This window comes from Chelonia mydas, chromosome 18 (genome assembly GCF_015237465.2).
Source record: "Chelonia mydas isolate rCheMyd1 chromosome 18, rCheMyd1.pri.v2, whole genome shotgun sequence".
NCBI classification, from domain to species: Eukaryota; Metazoa; Chordata; order Testudines; family Cheloniidae; genus Chelonia; species Chelonia mydas.
Genome location: NC_051258.2, coordinates 10,652,164 through 10,669,935, shown reverse-complemented (window position 1 = coordinate 10,669,935; position 17,772 = coordinate 10,652,164). Strand labels below are relative to the sequence as shown.

The following is a 17,772-nucleotide window of genomic DNA, read 5'->3' as shown; positions in this document are numbered from 1 at the left end:
CTTATGTGAATGCTATGCTTGTAAGGTGCAAGGTTGAGAATCTTGGAGATTGAAGTCCTCTATCTCTAGGAGAGAGAGAGAAAGGACAGCAGTGGTGAAACGCTCCCACGTTGCCCCTGCCAATGTGATTCAATCCTGATCTTAAGAGATTTTTCTTGAGATAAAAGTGTAACTCAGTCTCGGTGTTCATTCACTTCTTAGCCTCTCGGCTGAGACCACCAACAAGAATGCCAGTCTCTCAATCTGATATATTTATGATGTGGAGGTGTGTCCTTTGGGAGCTAGACTGAGAGCATCAAATTGATTTCCTTTTGGCCATCAAGCGGTTTGTGATGAGTTTCAGCCACTATTAATCTGCCTTTTGTTTTAGAAGGCTCTATAGACCATAGTCAGTCCCCTTTGCCATCCATTTTCCTGTCACTTTCCTTATAAACCAAACTCGGGGAACAAAATTTTCATTGTGCTGAAACTTGTGCAAGTTTGCAATCCAAGAGCACATATTCAAAACTATTTTTTAAACTGGAGAAATCTTTTTTTAAAACCATATGAATTAACCCTGTGTTTACAGGTTTTTGGACTTTCTTGTTTTTATGACTCCACTAACTTTGTTTAATAACTAAAAGAAAATTAGCAAGCCGTTAATCCTGAGTATGGTCTAATTGCTTTTTTGTCTTCTTGAGGGGAAAAAAACACATACAATCTGGTAAGATACTAAATTGCAAAATGTTATTTCCACAATGTTATATTGACTTTCCATGTGCACTGTGGCATGCCTGTAATATATACATGCAAGTTGTATACATCCTTCATGTGGTGTATTTATGCAGTACGTTGGAATTGCTTTGATGTAACATCTGTGTATACTGTGGAAACCGAGAAGCTAGGACATTCCTCTTATAGTGGACAATCCAGCCTTAGCTACATATTGGTGGTGGTAGCATGTTCCTCTCTTGTCAGTTTGACGTAACCAAAGAAATAGAGGTTCCACTATTAATGACTTAACTCATAGTGATGTCAGTCTCTTTTTAACAAGTAAAGGTCATAGTGTACTTGGCTTAACTCTGGATCTATTATAAAAGATGAGAAAATAGATCCGAGAACATTTCTGTTCCCCTGCAGAATACCTGTTAAGAAGAATTTTCACTCACTTTGAGCAGGGCTTTGATCCCATTCTCAGGTCTGAAGATGCAAGGTGAATGTTTAATCATGGACCCAGATGACTTTTTTTAACCATGCCAATTGTTGACGTTCACTTACCAGAAACTCTAGTAACATAAACTACAACTTCTGTGGCAGCCTTCCTCTCTTACACCTGTGCTGTCTGAATCTTACAGTTTGCCTAACTGCCCATCTGCTCAAATCAGTTGTGGATTCTTTTCTCCAGCTGCATAAATAGAGAGTTATTAAATTAAATTAAATACATTTTCAGTTGATTGAAATAGCTTGAGCTATAGAAGAGAAGTGATTTTGAAATACATTTTAAAATTAAAGTGTTCACACACCATTATCTGTGCCCTTCTGTACCATTTCAGTGTTTCGACTTTGTGCTTTTAATTTATTTTTTTTTCCAGGCAAAAGGAGGAATATCAGGTTTGTGTGATGGAGCTGAAGTGGTTCTTGGTCCTGATACGTCTCTAGAGCTTTTGGGGCCCATTCCGCCTGAACAGCAGTTTATAAACCAGAAGATGAGGCCTGGGTCAGGAGTACTGGCAGTCAGAGTTGTCCCAGACGGGCCAACTCGAGTTCTTCAGGTGAAAGTTATTCATAAATTCTGGATGAAGTGTCATCATTAATTTTCATTCTGATGTTTCTATAATGTATGGAATATTTTGGATGATTTAAAAATGCAGCTGTAAATTCTTATGCAAAAGAAAGGTAGAAGAGCATAGTATTAATTTGTAATAGCATGAAGGGGACAAAAATCTCATGTAATATAGAATTGGTTTCAGATTTGATCAGAAGTGTTGCCATTGTGTTTTTTAGTTTAAAGCTTATGTCTACCATATATAGGTAATGTACACTTGATTTCTTTTCTTGTACATAAATAAGAAAAAGCTTCTTAGTAGTTCTTTTTGTTTTAGATAACAGATTTTAACCAACGTAGAAATGATCGTTTATCGTGTGAAGGAGGTGAACTTCCAGTTACGGAACAAGATCTGCGCAAGTTAAAAAATCCAGACACAGATCAGGAATTGGAAGTAAGATAATAAAACTGATAGGCCTTTATTTTTTACCGTGAAGGAGGGGTGTGTACAATATTGTCCTTTATAAATCTTTATCACTGTTCAGACCTCTTACTCTGTTTTTTTCCATGTTACAACCCCAAATTCTAAACTGAATTTCAGCAGTTAAAATAGCAAGTCATTCAGCTTGTCACACAAGCTTGTATAGTTTAGGACCTCTGTATATATTTGGAGACTTGGCTAGCAATGAGAATATTTTTAAAACAGTTAAGTAAATGCATTGGCAGAGAGAGAGAGAGAGAGAGAGAGTGTCTAGAATTTTTTTAAATTGTTTTTGTGTTTTCAGGTGCTAGTGAAATTAGAAGGTGGAATAGGATTATCTTTAGTTAACAAAGTCCCTGAAGAGCTGGTATTTGCAAGCCTCACTGGAATTAATGTTCACTATACACAATTATCAACCGGTCAGGTGCTTGAGCTCAGTATACAGGATGTACAGGTAATTATTTTTGGAACAAATTTGTGCATTTATTTTCATAACTTATGTAAGGATGCAATGGATGTTTGTGTCTATACGTAATAAAGTAGTGAGTGATTTGTTGTGCAGTTTACAATGCTTAGGGACAGGTGATGTGTTTCAGATGAAACAATAAAAGCCCAGGTCTGGGCTGCAGCATATCAACATTAAAGGTGTCATGGTCACCTTCTTATAAGAGAAGAATTTTGCTCTAATATCCTGATCAAAATGTCTGTTCACTACCCGAAATCAATCAGGTAAAACATTAGCATTCAGTCTAATCTTTCCTCTTTTTTTGTTTGATTGCAGATCCAGAGGTAATGTTTTGCACGTGTGCTTTTTCGTTGTCCTCTGTCATATACCTGTAGTTGAGACACTAATCTAGTTATTGCTTTAGTCTTTCCATTCCTTTTTAATTTTCGCTGTTGTATAAGTCAGAATCTTTGTAATGTGCATAAACTTTGCAAAAAACTTCCTCCCCATTCTGTTCACTATTATACAAAAATCATCAGGTGCTGTAGCTGAATAATCAAGCACTGAAGATGGTAGCAGTGGTACGTATAGTACCATACATAGGTCAGTGTAGGACAGAAGCTTAGAGACATTCTTGCAGTTTCTATTCAGATGGTGTTTTGCCTGAGTGGGGAGGAATTTAGGGCTTGGCCTTTAGGAGGTGCCACTTTACTACTCGTCCATTGTGGTGTTTCATATTCATGGCTCAGGAACCAATCTGTCCAATTTGGCCTCATTTTTGAGAAAATGAAACCCTTCCAAGTATTTCTAAGCCCATTTGTAATATGTAAGTTCTCTTAATGACAGCTATGTGTTTTTGTAGAATATCATATGTAAATTGAAAAAGGGTGGGTATCATAAGCAGACTTAAAACTGGGAAGCTATTTAATTCTGCGTATCTTTTGTCAATAAATGCTTTATGTTTTATGCCTTTAAAAATTCAGATCAAACTTGTTGAGCTTATTAAGGATCCATTTTCTACTACCTAATGGTGTCTAGCATTTCAAGATACTCATGAACATTTGTATATGTTGCTAGTTGTAACAACACTGGTAAAGGAGAGGTATTTCTGAACACTTGTGGAAGGATTTTAATGATGAGTAAGAAAAATAAAATGTGCATAGTGTGTTCTGTGTGTCTGCTATTCACGAGACATAAACAACCCCACCCCTTTTGCAAACTTTTATCTTTCAATTTAAAAAGAGAGCTTAGATTTCATTATCTATGCTGAAGAGTTGTCACATTCTTCTGCTTTCTTGTTAATTCTGCAGGTGGATAATCAGCTCATTGGCACAACACAGCCTTTCATGCTCTTTCTGACCCCCCAAATCAGTGAAAATGAAGCAATTGAGACAGGCCCTGCAGTGCAATTAAATGCAATGAAATTTCCCAGTAAGAATGCACTAACTGATATATACAAGGTAATCAAGTTTGATTGTAGCATTCAAATGTCATTGTGTTTATTAAGAGTGTTTGTTTTTACCTATTCCTAGTTTTTAATCTGTAAGTAGTCTAAATTAAATCAAATGTGCAGATGTACTAGCTTTTTGTGGCTGAGAGTACCTCTCTCATTCAGACCTTTGATGCTCTAAGTATCCTAAAGTACGTTGCGGTTGATGACAGTGCAGTGACTTTATGGGCAAATGTGGGAGCCATTTAACTTTCTTTAATAGCTCTCCCTTAAATTTTAGAACCTGATTTATTAAGGGAGAAAATACTGGCCAGGACCCTAGGGTCATCTTCTGCTAGTCTCCAAAAAAAAGTTAATATCTTTAAATTCCACCCCGACACCATCAAGAATGACAATAAGGTTCTGAATTTAATTAGTCATCTGAAGAATATTGCATATTATAACAGTACATGGAATTGCAGAAGTTGCCAAATTAGACCAAACCTTTAGTGCTTCAAGTCTAGGAATCTAGCCTTCAGGCCACTAGCTGTTGCCTCAGAGAACTGAGAGACCCCACCTACCATGATGAATGGGCAGGATCAACTGTTCTATGCTTTACATAATGTATATAGCATGAAATTTTTTTCCTGTGGTCCTTGTGATGAACAGCTTCCACCTTGTAGCATCAACCCTAATTTAGAAGCATAATTACAAATGTTAATAGTTATATATAACATTATTTACTAATCCTAGCCTACACAGCAGTAACAAAACTAGGTTGGTTCTTAAGGCCTAGTATGAAACTTAAACCTTCAAAGTAAGCCTGTATTAATTTGGACATATTTGAAAAATAGCTGATTGCAATGTCAGAGTCCCTTGGATGGTAATAACTCTGCAATTTTAACATTTCGTAATTAAGCACAGATAGTTACAAGAACTAACCAAATACAATTCACTGCAGATTTCTTGTAACTGTGGGGGAGGGGGATGGGGAGGGGAGGAAGGGCCCAAGACATTTTGACAATGGGAATCGTATTATGAAACCCTATGAATAAAAGAACTGTGTAAAGTTACAATAGATTTTCATTGTTAATGAGGGTAGATGGAGAATTATTTCTGTTGTTCACAATGTAAATTGAGATATATTTATCTCTGTAGCATCTGATGATCACAGCTCGGAGGTTCACAATCCAAATTGAGGAGAAACTACTCCTGAAACTATTGAGTTTCTTTGGCTATGATCACTCAGAATCAGGTACAGTATAAAGTTACAAGGTCAGTTCCACAGTATGCAGGTTTTATTGTATCCCTGTTGTCTGCGTACAAAATTAGTTCAAAATGCCTGGCAGTTTCCACTGTTAACTTGAAAGCCTTTGACAGCCTGAAAACTTCCACTGTAAAAAGCTGGAAAGCTAAGATGTGTCAATAGCAGCTTACATACTGTGCAGTGTTTGTTCCAAGATTTGGGGAATGACTCATAGAACATTTTATTGTCCCGTGCACAGTTGAGCTGAGTCCCTATGGGAAGAAGTTTAATATTCCTCTTCAGTTCCTGTATCTGGATTCAGCTGAACTAGGGTAAAAGAAATGTTGTTGTTTAGCCAACCACTTTGTTTGGCAATTTTGTTTATTAAACAAACTCAAGGCTAGCGACTGGATCTCCATTCATTTGTTCCTGCAACACTTCCTCTTGGTTAATTCAGAAAACTTTCTGGCTGCCCCTGACCTCTTAACTTGTGACATCCATACCCATGGCTTTAAGTGGAATAAAAAGGTTTCTTGCTCTTAGTTGAAGCAAAACAGACCTTGGAATGTTTTAATCTCCTAGGGAGGGTTAGAGAGGCATCTATCTATTTTGAGGCTTATCAACATTTGGAAATTTGCTGAAATAGCAGTTCTGGAATAATTATTTTGGTATAATCTGGAATAATTAATTTGGGATAAATCCCTGTGTGGATACTCTTCTACAAACATATCAAAACAACTATTCTAGAATAGCTATTTCTGTAAATTTCCAAGTGCAGACAAGCCCACTCTAGTAGCTGAGTGCCTCACAATCTTGAATGTAATTCTACCTGTGAGATAGGGCAATGTTGTTATCCCCTGTTTACAGATGGGGAACCGAGGCACAAAAAAGACTGCATGACTTTGCCTGGAGTCATATGGGAAGCCTCTGGTAGAGCAAAGAATTAAAACTTGGTTTCCTAGCTCTCAAGCTAGTACCCTAACAACTGGACTGTCTTTCCTCTCAGTTTACTGCATTGCTTGTGCCTTCTCTTGTTTTCTTGTTTCTCATTGGTTCTTTGCTGTAAAGAGATCACAGTGTGCATACAAACTAGACCTCGCTAAGAGACGTTAAAGGTGCAGACAAAATATGGTTAAACTTGGTAAGTGCTTAAATGTATATGACAAAACAATTAGAAATGCTTTATGATTTATAAAGATGGTCTCATGAGCTCTAGAAAGAAAGAAGGAAGCAGGTTGTATCATTTGTATTTGAAATACTGGAAATTGTTCTCTTTTCTGGAGGTCTGAAGAAGATCTTTAGAGGTTCTAATAGTCACTTGCGGTGGTAACTGAGCTGTTTCTCGCCTCCTGTCTTCCCCAAACTGAAGGGAGGGAGGCAAAGACTGCAATTGTATCCTTTTCCCCTTCAGCTTGAGGGTGGAAGAAATTGAAGCTAAGGATACTGCCTTATTTTATACCACAGTTGAGGTCCTCCAAAAAGCTTGTCTGTGTCCTCCAGAAATAAGAGGGAAAAGAGAACCTTTTACTCCAGATGTGAAGTATTATTTCCATTTGGGGAAAAAAGAAAAATCTTTGAGGTCATCTTGATTCATTGTAAGGAATCCATAAAGGGGAACAAAAAGTCTCTGCAGTTTGCTTTTCAGCTTGCTTGGTATTTACATATTGCATTTGTCAACATGCTATAGAAATTTCTTCCAGAGCAAAAAGGAGATTCTCTTTCCAAAGTAACAAATTTCACAGCAATCTGTCCCAGAATTCCCCCCTGAGACAATCAATGTAACTGAGGTCAGGAGCGATTCTCAACTATGGAAAAGAAACCTATTTCTTGCTGGAGCTACTTAAATTATTTTTGTTGGTTGGCAAACTAATCATAGAATATCAGGGTTGGAAGGGACCTCAGGAGGTCATCTAGTCCAACCCCATGCTCAAAGCAGGACCAATCTCCAACTAAATCATCCCAGCCAGGGCTTTGTCAAGCCTGACCTTAAAAACCTCTAAGGAAGAAGATTCCACCACCTCCCTAGGTAACGTATTCCAGTGCTTCACCACCCTCCTAGTGAAAAAGTTTTTCCTAATTTCCAACCAAAACCTCCCGCACTGCAACTTGAGACTGTTACTCCTTGTTCTGTTATCTGCTACCACTGAGAACAGTCTAGATCCATCCTCTTTGGAACCCCCTTTCAGGTAGTTAAAAGCAGCTATCAAATCCCCCCTCGTCCTTCTCTTCTGCAGACTAAAGAATCCCAGTTTCCTCAGCCTCTCCTCATAAGTCATGTGTTCCAGTCCCCTAATCATTTTTGTTGCCGTCCACTGGACGCTTTCCAATTTTTCCACATCCTTCTTGTAGTGTGGGGCCCAAAACTGGACACAGCACTCCAGATGAGGCCTCACCAATGTCGAATAGAGGGGAATGATCACGTCCCTCGATCTGCTGGCAGTGCCCCTACTTATACAGCCCAAAATGCCATTAGTCTTCTTGACAACAAAGGCATACTTCATCTTCTTTAGTTCTAGTAATCTTCCTTTGTTATTTTGGGAATCTTTTTCTTGTTTGATGCTTTAAACAAGCTGTGTAATATTTGTGGAAGCTCAGTGAGTCACACTGACTTTGCTAATCATTTGAATCAGTTGGTGTATATTCTCGGGGGTTTTGATTTTATTTTCATTTTCCCACATGATCCATTTAACACATCTCTGCCTGAGGGCTTGTCTACACTGGCAAGTTTCTGTGCAGTAAAGCAACTCTTTGTGCTCACACTGCCAAGCCACTTTGTGCGCAGAAACTCCTCAGTTGCAGCGCTGCAAAAAAACCACCTCGACGAGAGTCGTAAGACTATTTGCACAGACGCTCCGGTGCTCTATTACCGGTGTAGACACTTGATTGCTTTCTGCACTGTGATTGGCCTCCAGAGCTGTCCCATAATGCCTCAAGTGACCGCTCTGCTCATTGTTTTGAACTCTGCTGCCCTGGAGACATGTGCCCCTCCCCTTTCAAAGGACTGTTTCTGACAGCCTTTGCGTGGTGTGCTGATCTGCTCCGGGACACACAGCAAACCATTCCTGTGGAATGCTCGTGCTGTTGAACACAGAGGCAGGTGTGTGTGTATATGTGTGAGTGTGAGGGAGTGCTGTGGAGAGAGCCCAGGGAGGGAGGCGGGGGCTGATGTCGGGGTTTCCCCTTTCCCCTGCCTCAGCACTGAATATATCAGCCTGTAGCTATCACTATCTGTTCCCCAGTATTTTCATATAAGGGGCTTTTTAAATAGAAAATTATTTCTTTGCCCCCTCACCATACTCTGGTAATAGCTAGTCTATTGACAGAACCGGACAAGGTGCTATTTGAGACAGGTTTTAATATTTTTTGTAGAGATTTTCTCAATTTCCATTCTAGTTGGGGCAAGAATTCTAAACTCATTATCAATGTCAAGTACTTAATACGTTATTTCAAAACGTCGATTTATAAGAAAGTATGAAGGAAGCAAAAAGAGAACAGATTTATTTGACTGCCAAACTTCATATTTACTTTTCTAAATGTAGCTCCCTTAATAGACTGTGTCTCAAAACACACAGGGAAGGTTGTGTAGTTATAAGATATTTGTGTACTACTTTGTCTTCCTCAGTACACACAAATTAGAAGTGGCAGCAAACCTACTGACTGAAGACTAAGGTATGAGGTCACGAGTTAGGTGTCTGAGTGCCATAATTTGTATTAACTAGCTACAAGTAAGGAATCAAGGTTTGAGATGAAAGCACTAAAATGTGAGGTTTCTCCTCCATCAGAGGCAGATTTATTGAGTAGAGATGAGTCCAAATGAACACTCTAGGTTGAAATGCCACCGATCATGGGAAAGTCTTGATTCAAACATTACAAGCTGAATCCCTTTGTAATCTTCAGCTAAGAAAGCTCAGAACTATTTATAAAATACACATTCATAGTTTTGTATACTTTCATAATTGCCTGATTTTTATTCCTATGTTATGCTTTGATAGCAGAGGTTGAAAAGTATGATGAAAACCTCCATGAAAAGACCGTTGATCAAGGTGGGGCCCAGAAGCGATACTACTTTGAAAATCTTAAAATCAGTGTGCCACAGATAAAGTTGAGTGTCTTCACTTCCAACAAACTGCCTCTAGACCTCAAGGTAAGCCAGTGCACACATCATCTCATTAGATCTATCTTTCTAACTAGATGGATTTACTTTGGGAGAAAAAGGTATGTACATTTTAACTTGTTGCTCTCTGTTTCTGCTTATGCAGCATCTTCCTAGATTGCAACATCTTGTACAAGCTTTCTTATAGAAGTAGACTCAGAGGCTCATTGTTCGAACACCACATATTAACTTCTTGATGCATCAGCCTAAAGTTTGGAGGTTTAAAGCTCTCTGGTTATAGTAAGAAGCGTAGGCGTGCCTTCTTCACTATATTATCAGTAGAAAAATACCTGTTGCAGACATTTAAATGCATTGTTGTCATCAGTAGTCAAAACAAGATATATGTACGTAGGGATCAAGTGGTAGCAACTAGGGCTGAGTGAATAACGTCGTCTGAGTGAAATGCTTTATAATATTAATATTAACGGGAGTGTGTGTTCTCCACGAAATTCTCTCTCTCACAGACACACACACACACACACACACACACACACACACACATGCTCAAAAACTAAAAAGCAATAACACAGGGTAACTAAAAATGGGTAAATCCTAGCCTTAGATTGAAGACCAACACAAGTAACACCAGCATACGCTGGAATTTAAAGCTAGTGCCTTTATTTCACAGAAGTTGATTTATAAAAGGACATTCAATTGCAATAAATAGCACAGCCACATCTCAGAGGATTTTGAAGGAGTTTCCTCTGTCTTTCCTGGATGCCTATGACATGATGGTCCATAAAACCATTGGATTCTTCTAGAGATAAAACGTACAACCAATGCAAGTAATATGCAGTGTGACGCAAAAAGATATTAGTACTAGCTAGTTTTTAACATCTGCATGAGTCATGATGCTTTAATAAGTTTTTGGAATGTCACTAGGAAATGCCAGTTCACCAATAGGAATAAGAATTCAGATAGTTCTCTTCTCCTTTTTCAGGCTCTTTGCCCCCACACTTTACGCAGGTTTAAAGGAGAACAAGTGATTAATATTGCTCAGGTTTCAGAGTAACAGCCGTGTTAGTCTGTATTCGCAAAAAGAAAAGGAGGACTTGTGGCACCTTAGAGACTAACCAATTTATTTGAGCGTGAGCTACAGCTCACTTCATCGGATGCATACTGTGGAAATTGCAGAAGACATTATTATATACACAGACACCATGAAACAATACCTCCTCCCACCCCACTCTCCTGCTGGTAATAGCTTATCTAAAGTGATCATCAAGTTGGGCCATTTCCAGCACAAATCCAGGTTTTCTCACCCTCCCCCCCCCCCCCCCCAAACTCACTCTCTTGCTGGTAATAGCCCATCCAAAGTGACTACTGTCTTCACAATGTGTATGATAATCAAGGTGGGCCATTTCCTGCAGAAATCCAGGTTCTCTCACCCCCCTCCAAAAACCACACACACAAACTCACTCTCCTGCTGGTAATAGCCTATCCAAAGTGACCACTCTCCTTACAACCTGCATGAAAATCAAAGTGGGCCATTTCCAGCGCAAATCCAGGTTTTCTCACTCCCCCACCCCCATACACACACAAACGCACTCTCCTGCTGGTAATAGCTCATCCGAAGTGACCACTCTCCCTACAATGTGCATGATAATCAAGGTGGGCCATTTCCAGCACAAATCCAGGTTTTCTCACCCCCCCCCCCCCCCCCACCACACACACACAAACTCACTCTCCTGCTGGCAATAGCTCATCCAAACTGACCACTCTCCCCACACTGTGCATGACAATCAAGGTGGGCCACTTCCAGCATAAATCCAAGTTTAACCAGAACGTCGGGGGGGGGGGGGGGGGAGGAAAAAAACAAGGGGAAATAGGCTGCCTTGCATAATGACTTAGCCACTCCCAGTCTCTATTTAAGCCTAAATTAATAGTATCCAATTTGCAAATGAATTCCAATTCAGCAGTTTCTCGCTGGACTCTGGATTTGAAGTTTTTTTGTTGTAAGATAGCGACCTTCATGTCTCTGATTGCGTGACCAGAGAGATTGAAGTGTTCTCCGACTGGCTTATGAATGTTATAATTCTTGACATCTGATTTGTGTCCATTTATTCTTTTACGTAGAGACTGTCCAGTTTGACCAATGTACATGGCAGAGGGCCATTGCTGGCACATGATGGCATATATCACATTGGTGGATGTGCAGGTGAACGAGCCTCTGATAGTGTGGCTGATGTTATTAGGCCCTGTGATGGTGTCCCCTGAATAGATATGTGGGCACAGTTGGCAACGGGCTTTGTTGCAAGGATAGGTTCACTTTGGATAGGCTATTACCAGCAGGAGAGTGAGTTTGTGTGTGTGGTTTTTGGAGGGGGGTGAGGGGGTGAGAGAACCTGGATTTCTGCAGGAAATGGCCCACCTTGATTATCATACACATTGTGAAGACAGTAGTCACTTTGGATGGGCTATTACCAGCAAGAGAGTGAGTTTGTGGGGGGGGGGCGGAGGGTGAGAAAACCTGGATTTGTGCTGGAAATGGCCCAACTTGATGATCACTTTAGATAAGCTATTACCAGCAGGAGAGTAGGGTGGGAGGAGGTATTGTTTCATGGTGTCTGTGTATATAATAATGTCTTCTGCAATTTCCACAGTATGCATCCGATGAAGTGAGCTGTAGCTCACGAAAGCTCATGCTCAAATAAATTGGTTAGTCTCTAAGGTGCCACAAGTCCTCCTTTTAATATTGCTCAGATTCGCTTTTCATGCAGTTCTTCATTAGCATAGAACTTACCAAATCCAGCTAATAGAATTCGAGAGAAGGTGTATTGTCAGAGTCTTAGGAATCCACATGCATAGTAATCTCACAGTCTGGGATCTCAAGCCACTCCGAAGTTCTTGCCATATAGTCTGCCCTTAAATTCTTTAAAGTCCTGAGGAAAATCATTAAATGAGCAGTGGATCTCTGTGTCAGCCATTATTGCATCCATTTGACCATCTATGTAAAATGTCTGTACCTAAAACGGAGAGTTATATGAAGCTCTGAAATAGTTTCTTGTAGCTCATCTTTTGCTTACTGCAATGATTAGATCTGTGAGCTTCTTTAATTCAGAGTAAGGTAGCAGCTCCAGTATGAGTCAGGCCCCAGGGTCAACTGGCTCATATCGCTCTGGAGGTATCTTGAGCTGGTGGGGTGGGGAGAGGGAATGCTGTTGCCAGTTGTGCCTTTTCCTGCTAAGCATTTTGCAGTGTCTGCTTCAAGAGACTTGTATAATTTTTGCTTGCGCAGAAGGCAGAAAATTTCCAGCAGAAGGGAAAGCAAACCCGCAGGAGCTCAACTATGTCTATGAGCTGCTTGATTCTCAGAGGTGAATTCTGCTCTGTTACACTGATGGGAAGGACCCCATTGTCTTTAATTATAGAATCAGTGTTAATGTGATAACACAGCATCTAACTAACTAACTTTAATTCAAAATGGGCTCTTAATGATAGAGAATGTCAAGCTAATGTCATACGCTAAAGAGATGGCAGGAAAGGAATAGTCTGTGTCTGGAGCGAATGGGGCATATAGAATGAACAAGGCAAGCTCCTCAACTGTAGAGAGCAGCACGTGGATAAGTACAGGAGAATCACAGGAGAGTGACTGTAATATGAGAATGCAGAGAGATGTTAGAGAACTGGTTGCTAGTGCTGGTCATACACTTTTTGACTACATTTTTTGGGGGGTCAAAAACTGCCACTTTGTCATCCAAAACATGTAGGGAAAACAAAAAGAAGTTGATGGAAAGATTTTACGGGTTCAGGATGGATCAGAGAGATTGAAAACCCAACTTTTTACTCTAAAAACAGACATTTCATCACAATTTCATTTTGCAAAACCCTGCGCACAATGAAAACAAATGTCTAAACCTTTAAAGTTGTCATGAAACAAATGTCATTCCCTGACCAGCTTTACTGGCCACCTGAAGTGATGGGGAAGGCTAACCTTTCCACCGTTAACCCTTTTTGTGTACATCACCATAAAATTAAAGTAAGGGGAGGGAGTTCATACAATCTGATTAAAACTAAAAAACCTGAAACCATTTCTATCAGAAATGCCAACAATGTGCAGAAAATAAATTAATGAATGCTTTGAAAATAATATCAATAACAAATGAATTCAAAATTGGCTTTGTTTTTAAACGGATACAAAGTGAAATTAAATAATAAAAATAAAAGAGATGAGAAAACCTGTTTAGATCATTTACTGTTTTCACCCCACTAATACAAACACTGCTAAAAAGCACCCATTTAAAAAATGTTTTCTTTTGTGAGGTGTTACCATGGAATTCCATGGAGAACTCAGCCATGGGAAATAAAATGAGATTCATCCCCACACACTCAGACTATTTTTAACAATGGTTCTGTGAACAAGGACAAGTCAGGAACACGTTACCGGCACTGTTTGTGTTTTAACACAGGATGCAAAATGTGTTTGGTTTTTTGTTTTTAAATTGTTTTCTATTGGCACAAGAGAATGCTCCTCATCCAGATCTGCTTGAGGGTAAGGAAGAGGAGGGAAGTGGTAGTGTGTAGGACTGCCTGGCCGGCCAGACAGGTTTATAAGACAAGTTGTTTTAGAGACATGCGCTTTTCAAACAAAGGCAGCATTTAGCTAGAGTGCTAAATGTATTTTCACAGATCTTAAATACTTTTGCTGGAATTTTTTTGACCCTACTACCATCTCTCTTGCCATTTTTTTTTTATTTGAAAGAAACTGGTATTGTTAACTGTGAAAAAAGATACGTCCCAGTAGCTGCCAGCATTGTCTCAAGAGAAAACTGGGCATATAAATTTTTTTCTTATAAAAACAGTCAGTGGCTATGTAACATGTATGAATTTTTCAGAGAAGGGAGTTCCAGTCCTGTGTGGTACAGAATAGTTTGGGAGAAAGAGTATTTACAGTACAGTTTTATATCAAAGTTATTTTTTTATACTATTGATAGATATTTTCCCAACCTCCTCAAATGTTTTTAAGCCTTTGACACAACTTAGTGCCCATGTCAGTGCAGATGGATCATTTATTTTTATTAGTTACCTGTATCAACAGGCCTGCTTTATGTAACATCTAACAATCATGGACAGGAAACTGCTTGCTACTTGTGCAAATAAGTGACAGGTTTGTACACTATTGCATTTGTTTAGTTACTCAGTTACTGCATGAATAGTTTCTAGTTTATCCTGCCCCCAACACACACACCTATACCAGCTGTGCAACATAATTTAGTGGCCTGCAGATGGCAGAATAACTCACTTTGCCTGATTTAACTTTACATTTTAACATGGGTGTAATAATGATTAATGTAGAAAGATATAACACAAATGCCAAAGATTTCTTGATACCTTAGAGTCTCAATGGCTTAGGTATTTGGTGTGAATTTCGAAGTTAGTGAATGCTTCAACAGCTAATGCCACTTAGGAAATGAAAAAAGTGAATTTTAATCTTCATTCTCTTTCTGCATTTTCTTCTTAGAATTTTAGTTTTCTTGTTAAAAGGAAATTAAAGGTAAACAGTTCCTCAGATGCTTTTCATCTCATTTTCTGTTGTATTTGACGACATACCTCAATTCTGTGATGTTAAAATATATTTTAATTTTAAAAATCCCCACCTCCAAAAGATCTAAAATACTAAATTTTCAAATACAGAACTAAGGTTTTTCAAACTAAATGTTATCGCCGTTTCTTTCCATTTTTTTCTTTTCATTTCTTTTCCTGAATTCACTTGTCCAAAATTGTTATGCCATGCTTGTCTCTTGGGCAACATTCAGTATTGGAGACCAAGTGACACTGGCTTCATGGAACCCCACTCTCTTCTAGATATAACATTTAGTGACACTGATAGCAATAACATCACGGATGCCATCACTCATTTCAGTCATAAATCATCTAGAGTTAAAGTTCATGAATAGAAAAGGTTCTGCCAAAGATGGTTTCTGTTCACAGGTAGGAAAGGTTCTGCCAAAGCTTGTCTTCATCTAAGAGTAAGTTTTTCAGAATGAGTGCTATGAATCAAACAGGAATTTAGTGTTAGTTCTAAGGTGAGAAAAATTTCAGGTATATCACGTATCCGATATTTTTTAATACTAAAAAGTAGCCACAGTTGAAGATTCCAAAGTCCATATCTTCTTTGTGCTAGTCCTAGTGAATGATCCAATAGAAACACTTCGTAAAGAGAATTGCCCTTTCTCAATCTTACTTTATCACTGACATTGTCTAAGGTGAAGATGAGCAGTGCTGCTCTAAAGTAAATTAGCGTATGTGCAAGCATCACCTGGGGTGTCCGTTTCTTCAGTCGTCTTCCTCCACTGCTCAGACTTCCCCCATAAGGCTCCCTCCACTTAGACCTCTATTTTCATCCTATTTAAAAAATAAAAACTTGCTTTATTCTACTGCTCTCACGCCCATCACTTTGGTTGCAAAGGGGGTAACACAAACATACTTACTCTTATTATATCCTTAAAACAAGCTCTGAAAATGAGTTTACAGGAGACGAGCTATATGCGGCAGGATCAAAAATGCATCAAAACTGCTGGAGGAAGGCTAAGACACATTCTAACTAAAATGTCTTATTGGAGTTGTAATTGGTTTTAGGCGTAATTTTGTAACGTTAGAACTACAAATTAAAAAACAAAAGAAAACTTGCAGCAAATAAAAACATCTTCAGTCAGTCTGAGGATTCCTCAGTCTCCCAACCACTTTGTGAATGGATAGACCATTAGACCATATTTTATTTTTTAAATAGGGGCTTAGGCCATGTCTACACTATCACTTAAGTACACAAAACGTATGTCGCTGAGGGGTGTGAAAAAACCACGAAATTTTGCCAGCATAAGCGGTAGTGTGCACAACACTATGTTGGCGGGAGTGCTTCTCCCGTCAGCATAGAGTGACTACACAAGAGATCTTACAGTGGCGCAGCTGCATCAGTACAGCTGTGCCGCTGTAAGGTCTCTGGTATGGACTTAGCCTCAGATACAGCATGTCTACCTTAAATATCCTTTTAACACACATACTGAACAAAATATAGATGGGGCCAATATTCTCATTGCTGGCACAATTCCCTTCTTTCACAGTGTTGTTTGCATTATCCCAACAATAGTTGTCTGGGTAAAACCAGACACTAACTATACTGTTGAATGAACTCTCACAGAAAAATAACAGACAAAAAACACCCTATCACCTGTGGGCAAACATTTACCACAAAAAGAAATGGAGTACTTGTGGCACCTTAGAGACTAACAAATTTATTTGAGCATAAGCTTTCGTGAGCTATAGCTTCCTTCATCGGATGCATCCTTTTCTTTTTGCGAATACAGACTAACACGGCTGCTACTCTGAAACTTACCACAAAGCAATTGTCCCATATCTGACCTATGAGTCCTCTTTCTCAAGGGAAACCTGCTAAACACCTTCAAAAGAGGAGCTTGGGAACTTAAATTAATAACTGTGCTAGACACTAGAAATCATGGTCTCAACAGAGACGCTGTTTTTATGGATCATTACAACAATTTGTAATCTTCTAACCCTCCTTTGTCATATGACTGTAAAGGTATTAATTGCCCACTTCATTTTAAGTGGTTTCTTGCAACATGTATTAACGCCTTACACTTAACAATCTGCCCCACCTTGTATTTAACTATGACACTCTGGTTACCTTTTCCGGACCTGAAGAGCAGCTTTGTGAAGCTCTAAAGCTTGTCTCTTCCTCCAACAGAAGTTGGGCCAATAAAAGATATTACCTTACCCACCTCATTTCCTTCACAATGTTAATTTAAAAGGCAATTGTAAGTGAATTGCACTCAACACAGATAATGATGAGACTGAGGTACGTTAATGCCTGTGGCCTCCAGGAAATTGTGTACGTAATATCACTTCATCTTAACACAGTGGTTCTCAAACTGTTGTACTGGTGACCCCCTTCACATAGCAAGCCTCTGAGTGTGGCCCCCCCCCCTTCTATATTAAAAACACTTTCTTATATATTTAACACCATGTTGTGGGGCGATGACTCACCGCTGCGGCGCCTCCTGCTGGTCGTCCAGGGAATGAGCTCTTTTCAGCCAGGAGTGCCCTCTGCTGATCGGTGTCTTGCCTGCTGCTGGCCCCATGCCCCTCCCGGATCCCAGTGGCCTTCTAGTTTAGGGTTCTGCCCCCTGGCAGTACCCCCTCAGTCTGGGTCTCCCCTCCCGGGGAACCCCCAACCCTCTATTCCTCCCTTGCCTCAGTGGCTACTGTCAGTCATCATCTAGCCCCCGCTCCCTGGGGCAGACTGCAGTCTGTACCACT

At 39.5% G+C, this 17,772-nt stretch overlaps 1 protein-coding gene across 13 annotated transcripts in view; it reads left to right on the top strand.

Moving 5' to 3' along the window:
* VPS13D (vacuolar protein sorting 13 homolog D) overlaps positions 1–17,772 on the top strand; it is a 199,207-nt gene that overhangs the window by 101,663 nt on the left and 79,772 nt on the right. For 7 of the 13 annotated variants that reach the window (XR_006286399.1, XR_006286398.1, XM_043531476.1 and 4 more), the window contains 6 exons: positions 1,572–1,751; positions 2,082–2,198; positions 2,530–2,679; positions 3,981–4,130; positions 5,258–5,354; positions 9,338–9,489. Coding sequence is in view for 10 of the 13 variants with exons in the window: in XM_043531476.1 (XP_043387411.1) it covers positions 1,572–1,751; positions 2,082–2,198; positions 2,530–2,679; positions 3,981–4,130; positions 5,258–5,354; positions 9,338–9,489 (846 nt within the window). In the remaining 3 variants the exon portion in view is untranslated. Of the gene's footprint in view, positions 1–1,119; positions 1,193–1,571; positions 1,752–2,081; positions 2,199–2,529; positions 2,680–3,980; positions 4,131–5,257; positions 5,355–6,413; positions 6,487–9,337; positions 9,490–17,772 lie in introns of those variants that run through there. The other 6 variants (XM_037881403.2, XM_043531477.1, XM_043531479.1 and 3 more) reach the window with 3 other exon arrangements.